This window comes from Trichomycterus rosablanca, chromosome 3, assembly GCF_030014385.1.
Source record: "Trichomycterus rosablanca isolate fTriRos1 chromosome 3, fTriRos1.hap1, whole genome shotgun sequence".
NCBI classification, from domain to species: Eukaryota; Metazoa; Chordata; class Actinopteri; order Siluriformes; family Trichomycteridae; genus Trichomycterus; species Trichomycterus rosablanca.
The window spans coordinates 50,087,318-50,104,087 of record NC_085990.1 but is presented as its reverse complement, the minus strand read 5'-3'; the positions used below and the strand labels follow the sequence as shown (position 1 = coordinate 50,104,087).

General features: G+C 41.0%; 1 protein-coding gene across 1 annotated transcript in view; it reads right to left on the bottom strand.

Annotated features, from left to right (window-relative positions):
* Positions 1 to 1,423: 1,423 nt before the first annotated feature.
* The window catches only part of LOC134310696 (cyclic nucleotide-gated cation channel beta-3), a 62,304-nt gene continuing 46,957 nt past the window's right edge, over positions 1,424 to 16,770 (bottom strand). Inside the window, exons 8-22 of the mRNA XM_062992322.1 lie at positions 16,318 to 16,478; positions 13,920 to 14,228; positions 12,559 to 12,767; positions 12,418 to 12,468; positions 10,160 to 10,246; positions 9,989 to 10,053; positions 9,798 to 9,920; positions 8,325 to 8,466; positions 7,613 to 7,772; positions 6,187 to 6,284; positions 5,546 to 5,629; positions 5,349 to 5,467; positions 5,108 to 5,260; positions 4,285 to 4,435; positions 1,424 to 1,602 (exon numbers count right to left, since the gene is read on the bottom strand). Coding sequence (XP_062848392.1) covers positions 1,585 to 1,602; positions 4,285 to 4,435; positions 5,108 to 5,260; positions 5,349 to 5,467; positions 5,546 to 5,629; positions 6,187 to 6,284; positions 7,613 to 7,772; positions 8,325 to 8,466; positions 9,798 to 9,920; positions 9,989 to 10,053; positions 10,160 to 10,246; positions 12,418 to 12,468; positions 12,559 to 12,767; positions 13,920 to 14,228; positions 16,318 to 16,478 — 1,930 coding nt within the window. The 3' untranslated portion in view covers positions 1,424 to 1,584. The remainder of the gene's footprint in view (positions 1,603 to 4,284; positions 4,436 to 5,107; positions 5,261 to 5,348; positions 5,468 to 5,545; positions 5,630 to 6,186; positions 6,285 to 7,612; positions 7,773 to 8,324; positions 8,467 to 9,797; positions 9,921 to 9,988; positions 10,054 to 10,159; positions 10,247 to 12,417; positions 12,469 to 12,558; positions 12,768 to 13,919; positions 14,229 to 16,317; positions 16,479 to 16,770) is intronic.

The following is a 16,770-nucleotide window of genomic DNA, read 5'->3' as shown; positions in this document are numbered from 1 at the left end:
TAAAATGAAACAAAGGAACTGAGTCGCGCTTCTGGGAGTCGTTATATATATATACGGCTCTTTAAAAGGAACCGAGCCAAAAGATCCGACTCCCCATCACAGAATTCACTGCAGCAGTTTCCCAGACGCGATTTTTACTCAGTAACGGGTGTTATTTAAAATGTAGCGAATTACAATTCTTAATACAAAACATACTTAAATAAAAGTAAAATAACAGGCTGTAAAATCTACTTTAAAAAGTACAAGTACACAAAACAACTGCTCAATTACAGTAACGCGAGTAAATGTAATTCGTTACTTTCCACCTCTGGCATTAGGAACTGATTGGTCAGAACTGATTGGTCAGAACTGATTGGTCAGAACTTGAACTTGAAATCAACAGAGTCAAGTAAAGGGTTTAAATGTTTGGCATTGAAGTCAGACAAGCACAATTACCTTTATTTGTAGAAACCAGAGGTTCCACAGTATCCACTGTCCGTACTGTTACCTCTTCTTGTATTGTTGTAGTACTAAATGGCCACCAGATGGAACCAGATAATGACTTTTATCTTATATTAAGTCTCAAAAAAAATCTGCTGGGATTTTGTTTCTTTATTTCTGTATTTATGTTTCTAAAGTTTACACAAAAATACTTAATTTTAAAGGTTTTAATGTCACACTATTGTTGTGTACTTGCGTGTTCCATCAACTTATCAATGAGACTGGTTTGGACTGAGCTCACTCAAGATTTTTTCTCCATTCGCTGTCATCTGATTCTCCTCTTCATGATGCACCATACATTTGCAATAGGAGACAGATCTTACTCTGACCACATGTGTCCAGTACTGAAGCTTACTCTGACCACATGTATAGAGACCACTTACTTAATTACAGCTGAGAGTGTCTGTGTCAGGGTAAGGTAATTAGATAAGTGGGGCGGCACGGTGGCTAAGTGGGTAGCACTGTCGCCTCACAGCAGGAAGGTCCTGGGTTCAAACCCCAGGTGGGGCGGTCCGGGTCCTTTCTGTGTGGAGTTTGCATGTTCTCCCCGTGTCTGCGTGGGTTTACTCCGGGAGCTCCGGTTTCCTCCCACAGTCCAAACACATGCAAGTGAGGTGAATTGGAGATACAAAATTATCCATGACTGTGTTTGATATTAAACTTGTGAACTGATGAATTTTGTGTAAAGTGTAAAACATGAGGTTAAAATCCTAATTAGATAGTAATTAGTAGCAAATACTACAGAAAAGAGTCTAAATGTTGTTTTGCTGTAGATGCTAATTAAAAACAAACAACAGCATTTATTATGTAGGAACATTTATTATGCTTTAGTATAAAACATTGATGCGTCTGGATTAAAATAAATTTCGTTACATTACCGGATGCTTTTATCCAAAGCGACTTACAACTGTGACCATTTACAGTCCAAGAAATTGATGGTTAGGGGCCTTGCTCAGGTGGCTGACAGTGAAAACTTGGTGGTGGTGGGGGCTTGAACCGGCAACATTCTGATTGCTAGTCCAATACCTCAACCGCTGTACAGTAGTATACTACACTATAGTTGTCGTCTCATCTGGAGGGAACGCTGGTCATTTGTCACAGGTATTACCCATTTGCAGGGTTCTAGAAAATAAAAACAAAGAAAACATTATGTTACACTTAATATCTTAAATTACATACACTGTTTTGGCAAAAGTATTTGGACACCTGACCATGAGCGTGTTGGTCATTAATTTCAAAATCAACTGGCATTAAAATTAAGTGACCTCTGTTCTATGTGATTCTTTCAGCTATAACAGCCACTCTTCTTCACAAGACCTTGAAGTGGGAATCTCTGTGGGGATTTGTGCCCATTTAATAAAAAAAAACATGACTGCATTTGTATTGCTGGGCATTGATATTGGTCAAGAAAACCTCAGTTGATGTTCTAGTTCACCCCAAAGCTGTTGAGTGGGGCTGAGGTCAGGGCTCTGTGCTTTACTTTATGGTTTTATAGAGCTTGCTTTGTGCACTTGTCATGCTTGAACAGAAACAAGCCTTCCCTAAACTGTTGTTACAAAGTTGGAAGCATATATAATATAATATAATATCTGGTATAGAATTGATTTATTACCTCTTAGCAATTGTTGTGTCTGAAACACATTAATTAAAAAATTAGAAGGGGTGTCCCAGTACTTTTGTCCATATAGTGTATGTCAGTTTAAAGCCACAATAAGGAACTTTGTGAAGTATTTTGTTGGATGTTCGCACTCACTTTCTTAACCGCTTATCCAATTAGAGTCGTGGGAAGGGGGTCGGGGGTCGGGGCAAAGCACACAGTAACACCCTGGACGGGTTGCCAGTCCATCGCAGGCAGACACACACACACACACACACACACACACAAACACACACACCCATTCACCTATAGGGCAATTCAGTGTCTCCAATTAACCCGACTGCATGTTTTTGGACTGTGGGAGGAAACCCATGCAGACACGGGGAGAACATGCAAACTCTGCACAGAAAGGACCCGGACTGCCCTGCCTGTGGATTGAACCCAGGACCTTCTTGCTGTGAGGCAACAGTGCTACCCACCGAGCCACCATGCCGCCCTTGTTGGATGTTTTATATTGTACTTGGAATCATATTTCTATTTTCTGTGCCAATCTTTTGTAGTATTACACAGTTTTGCAGTTGCATCACTGCTCATTCCCACTGGATGAGTTACCCTTTGGTTGCTCTATAAAAATAAACAAGGCATCATTGTTTTTTAGTCCTTTTTACTAGGGGTGTAATGATACACACATGATTCTTTTTCCCTTATGGGCTTTTGATACTATCCAGATACAATCCAGTTCCAGATATCCAAATATAGTTAGCAGAATAAACATTGCAGGGTGTATATATTGCATAAAAACGGACTTCAGGAAAAAAAGAAACGCAGAATTGGACCACTAACTCAAGATTTTCTTTAGTGGATGCTTGTTTTTGGAGAAATCTTGCTTAGCTTTTGTGTCTCTAACATTTAAAGTACTAGACCAAAGCACTTGACTGTACTTTTACATCATGATCATGACCAGTAAAGCTGTGTTGGTATGTTAGCTGCATGGACCTGCTGGTATGTGTGAAAGTAATTAACATCAGGTACTTTCCGATTGAGGAGAGCAAGTCTGTCACACGCCTCCTCCGACATGTGTGCAGTAGCCGACTGCATCTTTTCACCTACACGAGGCGAGTTCATATGCGGATCAGCCTTGCGTACAGAGAGCCACACCCTGATTAGCATTATTCCTCGACTTAACAGCCAATCGTTGTTCATGTAGCCGCCCAGCCCAGCCGGATGGCAGAGCTGAGATGAGTTTGAAATGTCAGCTCTGGTGTGCTAGCGTGTGTGTGCCAGGTGCTTTCATTATCTCTATCTAGTTTGCTCATGCGTCTTAAAGAAATGTGCAGATTGTTACAGGTTCCCAGGCTTTTGATTAGTATAGACAAAGGCACAGAGCTTGGGGGTTCTTGGTCATAGAAACTTGTGGTGATCAGGGACGTTGGGTTGCTGTCGTTCTGCCTCTCTTGTCCGATCACTCAGGTTTGATGACGGTGGGGAGGTGGGCGCTGATGTCCTGTGAAAACCTTCATGACCTTGTTACCTGCTCGCTCTCCCTGCTGTAATAATTAGGGCTACCGGAGTCTAAAACTCTCTGTAAAACTTATATTCTTTCAACTAGCATTGCACATTTTTAACTACAGTTTCCGTTGTTTTACCCCGAGGTGGTTCTGATTGAAACCTGTTTAACCGCCCGAGGTTAAGGATTGAAGTCGAGACGACCGTGCAAAAGATGCTGCTCCTGCCGGATGTGACGAGCCTGGAGTAATTGCACCAAGAATGACAAGAACTAACTACAGACTTCATTACATTCTGAACTGAATAATAACTCTATTATTATTAATTTACTTACTGCCAGTTATAACTTTTAGTTCATTTAATTCTGTGTTTGTATGATTTGTGTAAATCCTAATTATTTATAGTATCCTCAGAGGTCCCTGCTGAGTCTGGTTCCTCTCAAGGTTTCTTCCTGTAATTTTCAGGGAGTTTTTCCTTGCCACAGTCGCCTTCGGCTTGCTCAACAGGGGTTTTTGTATCTGTTGGTCCTGGATTTTGTAAAGTTGCTTTGAGACAATGTCTATTGTAAAAAGTGCTATATTAATTAAGTTGACTTGACTTGACTTGACTTAAACCTCTACAACTAAAACTGTCATTTTAACAGCCACTCCTGTTTGTGTCGTTAGACTACAGTTTATTAAATAATAGTGTGAGGTTTCCACCTTAAGTTTGTCCATTAAGTTTTTCTTGTTGAATCTTCCAAAAGCACGAAGCATTTTGGGAGTGGGAGGTTTGGCTCCGAACAGCTCGATTCCTTTCTTCTTTTCCTCCTCGGCCTTGGCTGCAGCAGGACCCTTCGCTTTTAAGAGTTTCCTTTAGATGATGGAAAAAAATATGTTAATGATATTTATGGATTAATTCAAATTATCATTACTATGAGGGTTCTTCAAAAAGTTTCCACACTTTTTTTCCACACTTTTTAAAGTTACTCTCTGTAAAATTGACATTTTACTCTTAACCATTTCACACTGTAACTACATCTTCTGTTGTTTTACCCTGAGGTGGTTCTGACGGAAACCTGTTCACCCTCTCGAAGGTTAAAGACTGCAGTGCCAACAATGCTGCTCCTACTAGATGTGACGGACACCTTTAAGGGAGTTTTTTTCTTGCCACTGGCGCCCTCGGCTTGCTTAACAGGGGTTTTTGGTCTGTTGGTCCTGGATTCTGTAAAGTTGCTTTGAGACACTGTCTATTGCTGTCCCAACTTTTTCTGATATGGGGTTGTACACGGTCACATTCCAATGCATTTTTCCAGCGTTTCATCACATTTTCACATCATCATCACATGAAAATCTTCTTCCCCTTAAAGCTTCTCTGAGAGTCCAGAAAGGTGGAAATCAGATGGAGCTAAATCCAGACTATAAGCGTCTCTCAGTCACTCAGACACGACCAATTACTCCTCCCACCCTCACCGCTTATAACCAAAATATAAAAGTGCTGAAACTTTTTGAAGATCCCTCTTATAAAATGTAAAGTTTAACTCACTTTCCCTTCCTAGCCAGAACTTTCTGGGATTCTGGGTAATGAACCAGAATATCACTGAGGTCTTTTTTATCCAGCACGAAGAGGTTAGCAAATCCATGCGCTGCAACGTTGGCTGTTCTTCTGTTGCCTCCGTTAGCTGAGGACTGTAATAAACTGAAGGACATCACAGTAACTGAGCTACATTTACCTGGACCGTGTTCATGAAAGTAAAATTGGGACGGGTCACCTATCATCGCCTGACCTGATCTCACCGAACACACAGCCGGCCTTCAGCGTCACAAACACAATCTTATTGTCAGGTCCACCGATGACCTGCACTGCCCCTGCTTTAATGATGTACATTTCCTTCCCGATGTCACCCTGAAAATTAATCAAATAAAATAAAATTAAATGTAAAACACATTGTTACTTTTGCATTGCTAATATTTCTAAACATACCTTCTTACAGACGAAATCTCCGGGCAGATACACTATAGACTTTAGTCTCAGCAACATGTCCACAAGCATCTGGTTATCACATCCCTGCAGCAAAATAAATCATTTTGGTTCATTTTTATTATTATTATTTTTGGCATTTTCCCCAATTTTCCTCCCACTCTTGTCGTATCCAATTACCCAAATGCATTACGCTTCCTCTCTACTGATGCTGATCCCCACTTCTGATTGAGGAGAGCGAGACTGACACACGCCCCCTCCGACACGTGTGCAGTAGCCGACTGCATCTTTTCACCTGCACAAGGAGAGTTCGTATGTGGATTAGCTTTGTGCACGGAGAGCCACACCCTGTCCACATTATTCCCAGACTCTGTGCAAGCGCCATTAATCAGCCAGCAGTTCAGTTATGAGGTTCCTATCCGGCTTCCCACCCTGTATAATTGTTGTTCATGTAGGCGCCCAGCCCAGCCGGATGGAAGAGCTGAGTTTCGAACCGACGAGTTCGAAATGTCAGCTCTGGTGTGCTAGTGTGTTTTACCACTGCGCCACCTGAGCAGCCATTTTGGTTAATGAAAATAAGTTTTTGTTGGTTAATTAATTTATTTTATTAGATTTGTTGTGCTGTGAGAGGAGAGCAGTTTTACCTTGAACAGATCAATCTTCTGGAAAGTGGTGAGGTTGACGTCGACTGCGATGGCTGTTCTCATCACCAGTGGCATTTGCTCAAGCAACTCTGACTCATCTGAGATAAGGTAAAAAATAAAACATAAATAAGTGTCTTTATTTCAAATAGCATATTTTTGCATAGAGCATGCCCTTATGGTGCTTTAGATTATTCTGTATACAATCAGGCTTTAGAAATGCAGTATAAAATACACTGATCAGCCATAACATTAAAACCACCTCCTTGTTTCTACACTCACTGTCCATTTTATCAGCTCCACTTACCATATGTAGTAGTAGTAGTAGTAGAACTTTATTGTCACTATAAATTGCAGCATGTACAATTACAGCGAAATTAACCATCAACCTGTCCAGAACATTCAATGACAAGGGAGAGACAGGACAGGAAGACAGGATAAGAAAACAAGAAATAATGAACACATAGGGAAAGTAGGAGATAAAAAAAAACCAGCAACCGGATTGTGTTCCCTTAAGGAGCACACTATGGTAACACGAAAAAAAAAAAAAAAAAAAAAACAAACAAACATCAATCCATCAGCACTTACTGTATATATAGAAGCACTTTGTAGGTCTACAATTACTGACTATAGTCCATTTGTTTCTCTACATACCTTTTTAACCTGCTTTCACCCTGTTCTTCAATGGTCAGGACCCACACAGGACCACCACAGAGCAGGTATTATTTAGGTGGTGGATCATTCTCAGCACTGCAGTGACACTGACATGGTGGTGGTGTGTTAGTGTGTGTTGTGCTGATATGAGTGGATAAGACACAGCAGTGCTGCTGGAGTTTTGAAACACCTCACTGTTACTGCTGGACTGAGAATAGTCCACCAAGCAAAAATATCCAGCCAACAGCACCCCGTAGGCAGCGTCCTGTGACCACTGATGAAGGTGTAGAAGATGACCGACTCAAACAGCAGCAATAGATGAGCGATCGTCTCTGACTTTACATCTACAAGGTGGACCAACTAGGTAGGAGTGTCTAATAGAGTGGACAGTGAGTGGACATGGTATTTAAAGACTCCTGCAGAGCTGCTGTGTCTGATCCACTCATACCAGCACAACACACACTAACACACCACCACCATATCAGTGTCACTGCAGTGCTGAGAATGATCCACCACCTAAATAATACCTGCTCTGTGGTGGTCCTGTGGGGGTCCTGACCATTGAAGAATAGGGTGAAAGCAGGCTAAAAAGTATGTAGAGAAACAGATGGACTGCAGTCAGTAATTGTAGAACTACAAAGTGCTTCTATATGGTAAGTGGAGCTGATAAAATGGACAGTGAGTGTAGAAACAAGGAGGTGGTTTTAATGTTATGGCTGATTAATATATATACTGTATATGTACTTTTGAAAAGGTTGTATGAAGCAGGTTTTACCCAGCATTCCTTGTGAATCCCAGGTGTAGTTGTACCATGTACGCACTCTGTGTTGTACCATCTTTGGGATACGATTGGTCACCATGTAGGCCACGCATGCGTCCATAGAGGCACGAAAGTATGTCTGACCGGCAGTAGCTGCCCCAATGACATCTCTCATCTGAAATATAACATCATAAACAGAAATACAGAATTACTCTCATTAAAATGTATTTAATACAATTTAACACATAAAAGATGAATTTTTGAAATGATCAGCTATTCCTAAACAACAGGTTTGCTAATAAACTATAGTTTAACAATAAGGAGAGGATTTCATAATAAAGTCCAGGAATAATTGCTATGGGTCAGCTCAGGGAATTAAACATGGGCCACGGACTGTTCCTGTGAGGATTCTACACTGTCTGTCTTTTACCTGCCCAATCAAACTTGAGAAGACAAAAACACCAACAAAAAAGTTTGTCATCTGAAACATGATCTCAAAAACGCTGTGGGGTTCAGGAAGTCCACCGATGTTGATCAGGGTTCGTACAGCAAAATAATAACAGCGCAAGTACCTGTGAAGAAAAAAGTGTCCGTTAATCGTTTAGTCCATTTGTGGTAAAATTATTATTTATGCAAATAAAAAATAATAAATAAAAATTGAGAAGCCAAAAAAAAAATCTGTGCAAAACACAGCAAACAAAAATGGTGCAGAGACAAAAAAATCTACCTGGCCAAGAAAGATGGATACAAAAAATGCACCAAAAATGTAGGTGGTCATCTGAAAGATTTGACCGAATACGGTGTCTGGAAAAGGTAGTTCTGCGATCATCAGCAGGGATTTCTCTGAGTAGAAGAAACACCTCAGGTAGCTACGAGAGTATAAAAATCCAATTCAGAAAAAGTAAAAAAAAAAAATCCAAAAAGATTATATATTATATAACATATACATATACACTGTTCAGCCATAACATTAAAACCACCTCCTTGTTTTTACACTCTCTGTCCATTTTATCAGCTCCACTTACCATATAGAAGCACTTTGTAGTTCTACAATTACTGAATGTTTCTCTGTTTCTCTACATACTTTGTTAGCCCTGCAGCACTTTCTTAGCACTGCAGTAACACTGACATGGTGGTGTGTTAGTGTGTGTTGTGCTGTTATGAGTCTTTTGAGTTTTTAAACACCTCACTGTCACTGCTGGACTGAGAATAGTCCACTGACCAAAAATATCCAGCCAACAGCGCCCCGTGGGCAGTGTTTTGTGACCATTGATGAAGGTCGAGAAGATGACCAACTCAAACAGCAGCAATAGATGAGGGATCGTCTCTGACTTTACATCTACAAGGTGGAGCAACTAGGTAGGAGTGTCTAATAGAGTGGACAGTGAGTAGAGACGGTATTTAAAAACTCCAGCAGCGCTGCTGTGTCTGATCCACTCATACCAGCACAACACACGCTAACACACCACCACCATGTCAGTGTCACTGCAGTGCTGAGAATGATCCACCACCTAAATAATACCTGCTCTGTGGGGGTCCTGACCATTGAAGAACAGGGTGAAAGCAGGTTAAAAAAGTATGTAGAGAAGCAGATGGACTACAGTCAGTAATTGTAGAACTACAAAGTGCTTCTATATGGTAAGTGGAGCTGATAAAATGGACAGTAAGTGTAGAAACAAGGAGGTGGTTTTAATGTTATGGCTGATCAGTGTATACTCGGTGACTCAAAAAAGGGGATCTCTGTACCTTTGCATATAAGGCACTAAGGCTTGACCTAATAGATAGCTGTAAAAATCGTGTCATGAACCATGAAATGAGCTGTGTAATGTGCCATTTGCTGTGAAATTTAAACATTAAGGTTTGTGTTTATTGATTTAAAATTTTTTATTGGTGTAGCATTCAAGTGTCTCACGTTTACTGGTTAATTTGCATTATGAGGCGTCCCAACAATCCTGCGGCAATTCAGTTAGCAATCGCTCAGTCAAAATGTCCAAGATGTGGAAGTGTAAAGCAGCTAAAAACACGACTCAGGTAAAACTAACAACCAATTCTGCGGGAGACATGTAACAAACAAAAAATGCAAAAACATCATGTAAAAAAAAAGTAGAACATGATAACATGTTTTAATAAGATAGTATGTGTTGTAAAATACAAGGTTTTACGTTTATTTACGAAGAATTTACAAAATAAATGTACATACGCATTGCCTTCACCACTGTAGACCCACTTAGTTGTGCCGATTCCTTGGTAATCAGATGCCACGTAGTAAATGCAGGAGTTGATATGGAGGGCGTACAGCAGGTATCCAATAGTACGGATTACTCTAATAAAAGATCAGAAAGTGTTATTGAGTTTATCAAAATAAACACTGTATATGTTTGGACTGCATACCTCCATATGTAAGCCTTCGTCATGATGCCCTCGAGTCGATCACTGAACTCAAAGAATGCCCCGAACTTAAAACAGATTCAGCATCAGTGATTTATGCAAAAGAAATCTAAGAAATAATAATTACTAAATAAAAATATAATAATAATAAAACCCAGCTTCAGTATGACTTACCCTAATGAGGCGATTGATTCTGAAGATCGACTGAAATCCAAATGGAATATACAACAAGTCCAGTGGCATGACTGATAGCAGGGCATGCTATACATAAAAAAAAGAGAAAACACAAAACATGAAACATTAAACGTTACTACTAAATTGTAGGTTTTTATATTAAAAATTTTAACTCCCTAGACAAAGAAATGTTGCATCCACTTGTTGCAATGCCTCCTCACTGCTCAGTGTGCATCTGATTGAATGTTGTATAAAACCAGCAGTGCAGATATATAGATATATCCTTAATTTCCTTCGGGATTAATAAAGTATCTGTCTGTCTGTCTGTCTGTCTGTCTGTCTGTCTGTCTGTCTGTCTGTCTGTCTATCTAGTGTTGTCACCAGAAAATAAGCCAGTAAAACAAATCACTAAGTGGATAATAAGTGTTATTGTGTTTACCATGGCAGAAGGACAGTCATTAATGAAAATCACAGTTCAGACCAAAAGAAGGAAGGAATTACTGCAAGCAGTTTATCTAAAGGGTGGCACCATGGTTTGGTGGGTAGCACTGGTGCCTTACAGCAAGAAGGTCCTGGGTTTGATTCCCAGGTGAATCGCTCTGGGTTCTTTCTGTGTGGAGTTTGCATGTTCTCCCTGTGTCTGTGTGGGTTTCCTCCTGAAGCTCCAGGTTCCTCCCACAGTACAAAGATGTGCAAGTGAGATGAACTGGAGATACTAAATTGCCCCTATACTTGTGTGTGAATGTGTTTGTGTGTCTACCATGCAATGGACTTGCGCCCTGTCCAGGGTGTTTCTGTGTGCGTTGTGCCCATTGAGAGCTGGGATAAGCTCCTGCACCCCCCGAGACCCTGATTAGGATAAGCGACTTCGAAAGTAATTGCGTGAGTGAATTTATCTAGTACCACTCTGCAAATGGAACTGCACGCTCTGTTCATTTAGAGTACACACCTCTGTTAACACTGGAACACTGGACAACTTGGCTAGATATGGAACAACAGTAGAGAACTAACTCCATGCTAACACTAATGCTAACAACATGAAAACAAAAGGTCCCTATGGGTGCATTCACATAAGAAGCAGTTGGTTTGAGCGGTGTGGTAAAACGTCATTAAAGTGTGAATATGAGATGAATCTGCATTTGTGTGGAATAACCATCAAATCCAGTCTGAAAGCTCCACATGTATCTGTGTTTATCTGGATTTTCCTCACTGTTTCACTTTTAAACTTGTGTTACAGCTCGAGGTTCTGAGAAATTGTGAGAATCAGCTTTTCCAAGAGTCTAAAAAAGCTTAACGTGGTTTAATGTATTAAAAGAACGACACAGGGACACTAAACTTATCTTAATTATTACTGATCATAACTTCTCTCCACTAATAAAATTCCTTGCTCGTTGTTTTAGTACAACAAGTCATGTTAAGTTTTGTTCACGTTAAGCTTTGTTCACGTTAAGCGTTGTTCGTACAGTCTGAGTCGGTTTTATCCCGTCATATCAAACAGTTCGTCTCATTAGAGGAGCTTTGAAAAGGTCAGCGGCAAACTGGGTCAAAGTTCAATCAGGCAAGCACAAAAATCTTGAGCCCAATGTGGCAAAATAGGGCGGTGTGCGCCGCTCAGGGAAGCACAGCAGCACCACCACACTCCATAGGAAATAACAGCACAGCAGCACAAAAGCAGTTTTGCCACTTCTCACGAGAATGTGCCCTACACCAAACTAACCTCAAGCTCCAATCAACAGGAAATACTAATCCCTATGCTAATGCTAGAATTATGCTAACACTAACTACAAAGAAATTTGAAAAAGGTCCCTTAACTAATCAGCCCTGAAACAAAACTAGAAGACATAGATGGACAAGACGAGGGACAAGACCAAGAACAAGAGCAAGAATTACATTTACGGCATTTAGCAGAAGCTTTTATCCAAAGCGACTTACAGTACTATGACGGTATATTGTCTAAGCAATTGAGGTAATCAAAAGCCCTTGCTCAAGGGCTCAACAGTGGCAACCTTGCAGTGGTGGGGCTTGAACCAGTGACCTTTTGATTACTAGTCCAGTATCTTAACCACTAGGCTACAACTGCCAAGAATTACACAAACATACAATCAGGGACAAAGTCAGAATCACAAGGACATGTGAATCAGAATGACACACGAGTAACAGCTAAACAACAAAAACAATCAGTACATGAACACACTGACACAGAGGGACTGACATTGTTACACTACAATCACATTTATGTCCTGTTTATTAAAGAGTACCTGGAATTTTTGGGACTCCCTGTAGTTTTTTCTAATCACAGCTCTGTCATACTAAAACAAAACGATTTTTTAATGCATGATTTGTAATTATGATACAAAATGATCAATACAATTACTGTTGTATTAAGGTTTTGTACTTACAATAATGCCTCCAGCTTTGCAGAACTGCAGCCTGGGCTGGAAAATGACCATGTCAAAGATGTAGATAAGGTCAGCTACAATGTCTACAGCAAACCACAGTGGAACTGTTGAAGGTGTGTGACAGGGAAAGGCCATACGAACTGGTATGAGCCAGAGGTTGTAGTTAAAGGCAATGGTCACCAGACTGAGCCAAGTGATGTAGCGCCGATCTAGAGATGATCACATTTACAAAAAAATAAAATATAAATGTACACCGATCAGCCATAACATTAAAATCACCTTCTGTTTTCTGCACACACTGTCCATTTGATCAGCTCCACTTACCATATAGAAGCACTTTGTAGTTCTACAATTACTGACTGTAGTCCATCTGTTTCTCTACATACCTTTTTAACCAGCTTTCACCCTGTTCTTCAATGGTCAGGACCCCCACAGGACCACCACAGAGCAGGTATTATTTAGGTGGAGGATCATTCTCAGCACTGCAGTGACACTGACATGGTGCTGGTGTGTTAGTGTGTGTTGTGTTGGTATGAGTGGATCAGACACAGCAGCGCTGCTGGAGTTTTTAAATCCACTCACTGTCCACTCTATTAGACAGCCAGGGATGATCGCACATCTATTGCTGCTGTTTGAGTTGGTCATGTTCTAGACCTTCATCAGTGGACCCACGGGGCGCTGTTGGATGGATATTTTTGGTTGGTGGACTATTGTCAGTCCAGCAGTGACAGTGAGGTGTTTAAAAATTCCAGCAGCGCTGCTGTGTCTGATCCACTCATACCAGCACAACACACACTAACACACCACCACCATGTCAGTGTCACTGCAGTGCTGAGAATGATCCACCACCCAAATAATACCTGCTCTGTGGTGGTCCTGTGGGGGTCCTGACCATTGAAGAACAGCATGAAAAGGGGTAACAAAGTATTTACTGGCAGGGCCAGTGATAGCTCAGTGGTTAAGGTACTGGACTAGTAAACAGAAGGTTGCCGGTTCAAGCCCCACCACCACCAAGTTGCCACTGTTGGGTCCTTGAGCAAGGCCCTTAACCCTCAATTGCTCATCGTGTCCCGCTCATTGTGTAAGTCGCTTTGGATAAAAGCGTCTGCTAAATGCTGAAAATGCAAATGTAAATGTAGAGAAACAGATGGACCACAGTCAGTAATTGTAGAACTACAAAGTGCTTCTATATGGTAAGTGGAGCTGATAAAATGGACAGTGAGTGTAGAAACAAGGAGGTGGTTTTAATGTTATGGCTGATCGGTGTATGTTATAGTATTAATTAATATTTGTACTAGGGTTCTTCAATTTTTCTATTTATTAAGAATTTTAAACACTTTAATGTGTAATGTGTGGAGAACCTGTGAATGGATCCATAGTTGTGCCCAGAACTTTATCCATTATGTCTTCAACAGGTTTCAGGATAATGTCTATGCAGGTACATTTGAATTTGGGACAAAAAGGAAATGTTTTGGGTGGTTCAGGTTCTTCTTTCTTCTCCTCCTTCTTCTCCTCTTTCTTCTCCTCCTTCTTTTCTTCTTTCTTCTCCTCGAGTTTAGCAGCTTTTTTCTTAGCCTCCTCCTCCTCCTTTTTAATCCTCTCCTCTTCTTCTTTTCTTTTTTTCTCCTCCTCCTGCTTTTTTAGGAAGTCTTTTTTTCTCATAACAGGAGCTGTCAGGTAAAATAGACAGTAAAAAATGTCTAAACGTTTTATTGGTTGGAAATGAATCACGTTAATGTGTTTTATACATTTAAATTGAGGCTCAGTGAACTCGTGCAGCATCTCTGGACATTTCGTGATTATTCTCATTAGAAGGCTGGTAAAGTTTCTTATAGATTACTTTATCAGACGCTGGTGGGTGGTATTATGAGAGCGAGTGATGGTACTATGATGGTATTATGAGAGTGGGTGATGGTACTATGATGGTATTATGAGAGCGGGTGATGGTATTATGAGAGCGAGTGATGGTACTATGATGGTATTATGAGAGTGGGTGATGGTACTATGATGGTATTATGAGCGCGGGTGATGGTACTGTGATGGTATTATGAGAGTGGGTGATGGTACTATGATGGTATTATGAGAGCGGGTGATGGTACTATGATGGTATTATGAGAGCGAGTGATGGTACTATGATGGTATTATGAGAGTGGGTGATGGTACTATGATGGTATTATGAGCGCGGGTGATGGTACTGTGATGGTATTATGAGAGTGGGTGATGGTACTATGATGGTATTATGAGAGCGGGTGATGGTACTATGATGGTATTATGAGAGTGGGTGATGGTACTATGATCGTATTATGAGCGCGGGTGATGGTACTATGATGGTATTATGAGAGTGGGTGATGGTACTATGATGGTATTATGAGAGCGGGTGATGGTATTATGAGAGCGAGTGATGGTACTATGATGGTATTATGAGAGTGGGTGATGGTACTATGATGGTATTATGAGCGCGGGTGATGGTACTGTGATGGTATTATGAGAGTGGGTGATGGTACTATGATGGTATTATGAGAGCGGGTGATGGTACTATGATGGTATTATGAGAGTGGGTGATGGTACTATGATCGTATTATGAGCGCGGGTGATGGTACTATGATGGTATTATGAGAGTGGGTGATGGTACTATGATGGTATTATGAGCGCGGGTGATGGTACTATGATGGTATTATGAGAGTGGGTGATGGTACTATGATGGTATTATGAGAGTGGGTGATGGTACTGTGATGGTATTATGAGCGCGGGTGATGGTACTACGGTGGTATTATGAGAGTGGGTGATGGTACTATGATGGTATTATGAGAGTGGGTGATGGTACTATGATGGTATTATGAGAGCGGGTGATGGTACTATGATGGTATTATGAGCGCGGGTGATGGTACTATGATGGTATTATGAGAGCGGGTGATGGTACTATGATGGTATTATGAGAGCGGGTGATGGTACTATGATGGTATTATGAGAGCGGGTGATGGTACTATGATGGTATTATGAGAGTCGGTGATGGTACTGTGATGGTATTATGAGAGTGGGTGATGGTACTATGATGGTATTATGAGAGTGGGTGATGGTACTATGATGGTATTATGAGAGTGGGTGATGGTACTATGATGGTATTATGAGAGTGGGTGATGGTACTATGATGGTATTATGAGAGTGGGTGATGGTACTATGATGGTATTATGAGCGCGGGTGATGGTACTACGGTGGTATTATGAGAGTGGGTGATGGTACTATGATGGTATTATGAGAGTGGGTGATGGTACTATGATGGTATTATGAGCGCGGGTGATGGTACTATGATGGTATTATGAGCGCGGGTGATGGTACTATGATGGTATTATGAGAGTGGGTGATGGTACTATGATGGTATTATGAGAGCGGGTGATGGTACTATGATGGTATTATGAGAGCGGGTGATGGTACTATGATGGTATTATGAGAGCGGGTGATGGTACTATGATGGTATTATGAGAGTCGGTGATGGTACTGTGATGGTATTATGAGAGTGGGTGATGGTACTATGATGGTATTATGAGAGTGGGTGATGGTACTCAGAGAGGGCCAGTGATAGCTCAGTGGTTAAGGTACTGGACTAGTAAACAGAAGGTTGCCGGTTCAAGCCCCGCCACCACCAAGTTGCCACTGTTGGGTCCCTGAGCAAGGCCCTTAACCCTCAGTTGCTCATTGTGTAAGTCGCTTTGGATAAAAGCGTCTGCTAAATGCTGAAAATGTAAATGTAAATGTACTCACTGACTGGAGGGCTGTTCTCTGGTGAGGATGCGTGAGGGTCTATAATTTTCTCCTTGAATGCTTCTGTTCGTTCCCGCATCCGCCTGATTATAGTACGAAGTTGTGTGTCGGAGTAAGTGTTTATTACGACTGGACATGGTGCAGACGCTTGTTCCTCTTGTCTAAAAGAAATACACACAAGCAAATGAAAAATAAGTGACTGAAAAAAAAAGCTGAATATACACCGATCAGCCATAACATTAAAAACACCTCCTTGTTTCTACACTCACTGTCCATTTTATCAGCTCCACCTACCATATAGAAGCACTTTGTAGTTCTACAATTACTGACTGTAGTCCATCTGTTTCTCTGCATGCTTTGTTAGCCCCCTTTCACCCTGTTCTTCAATGGTCAGGACCCCCACAGGACCACCACAGAGCAGGTATTATTTAGGTGGTGGATCATTCTCAGCAC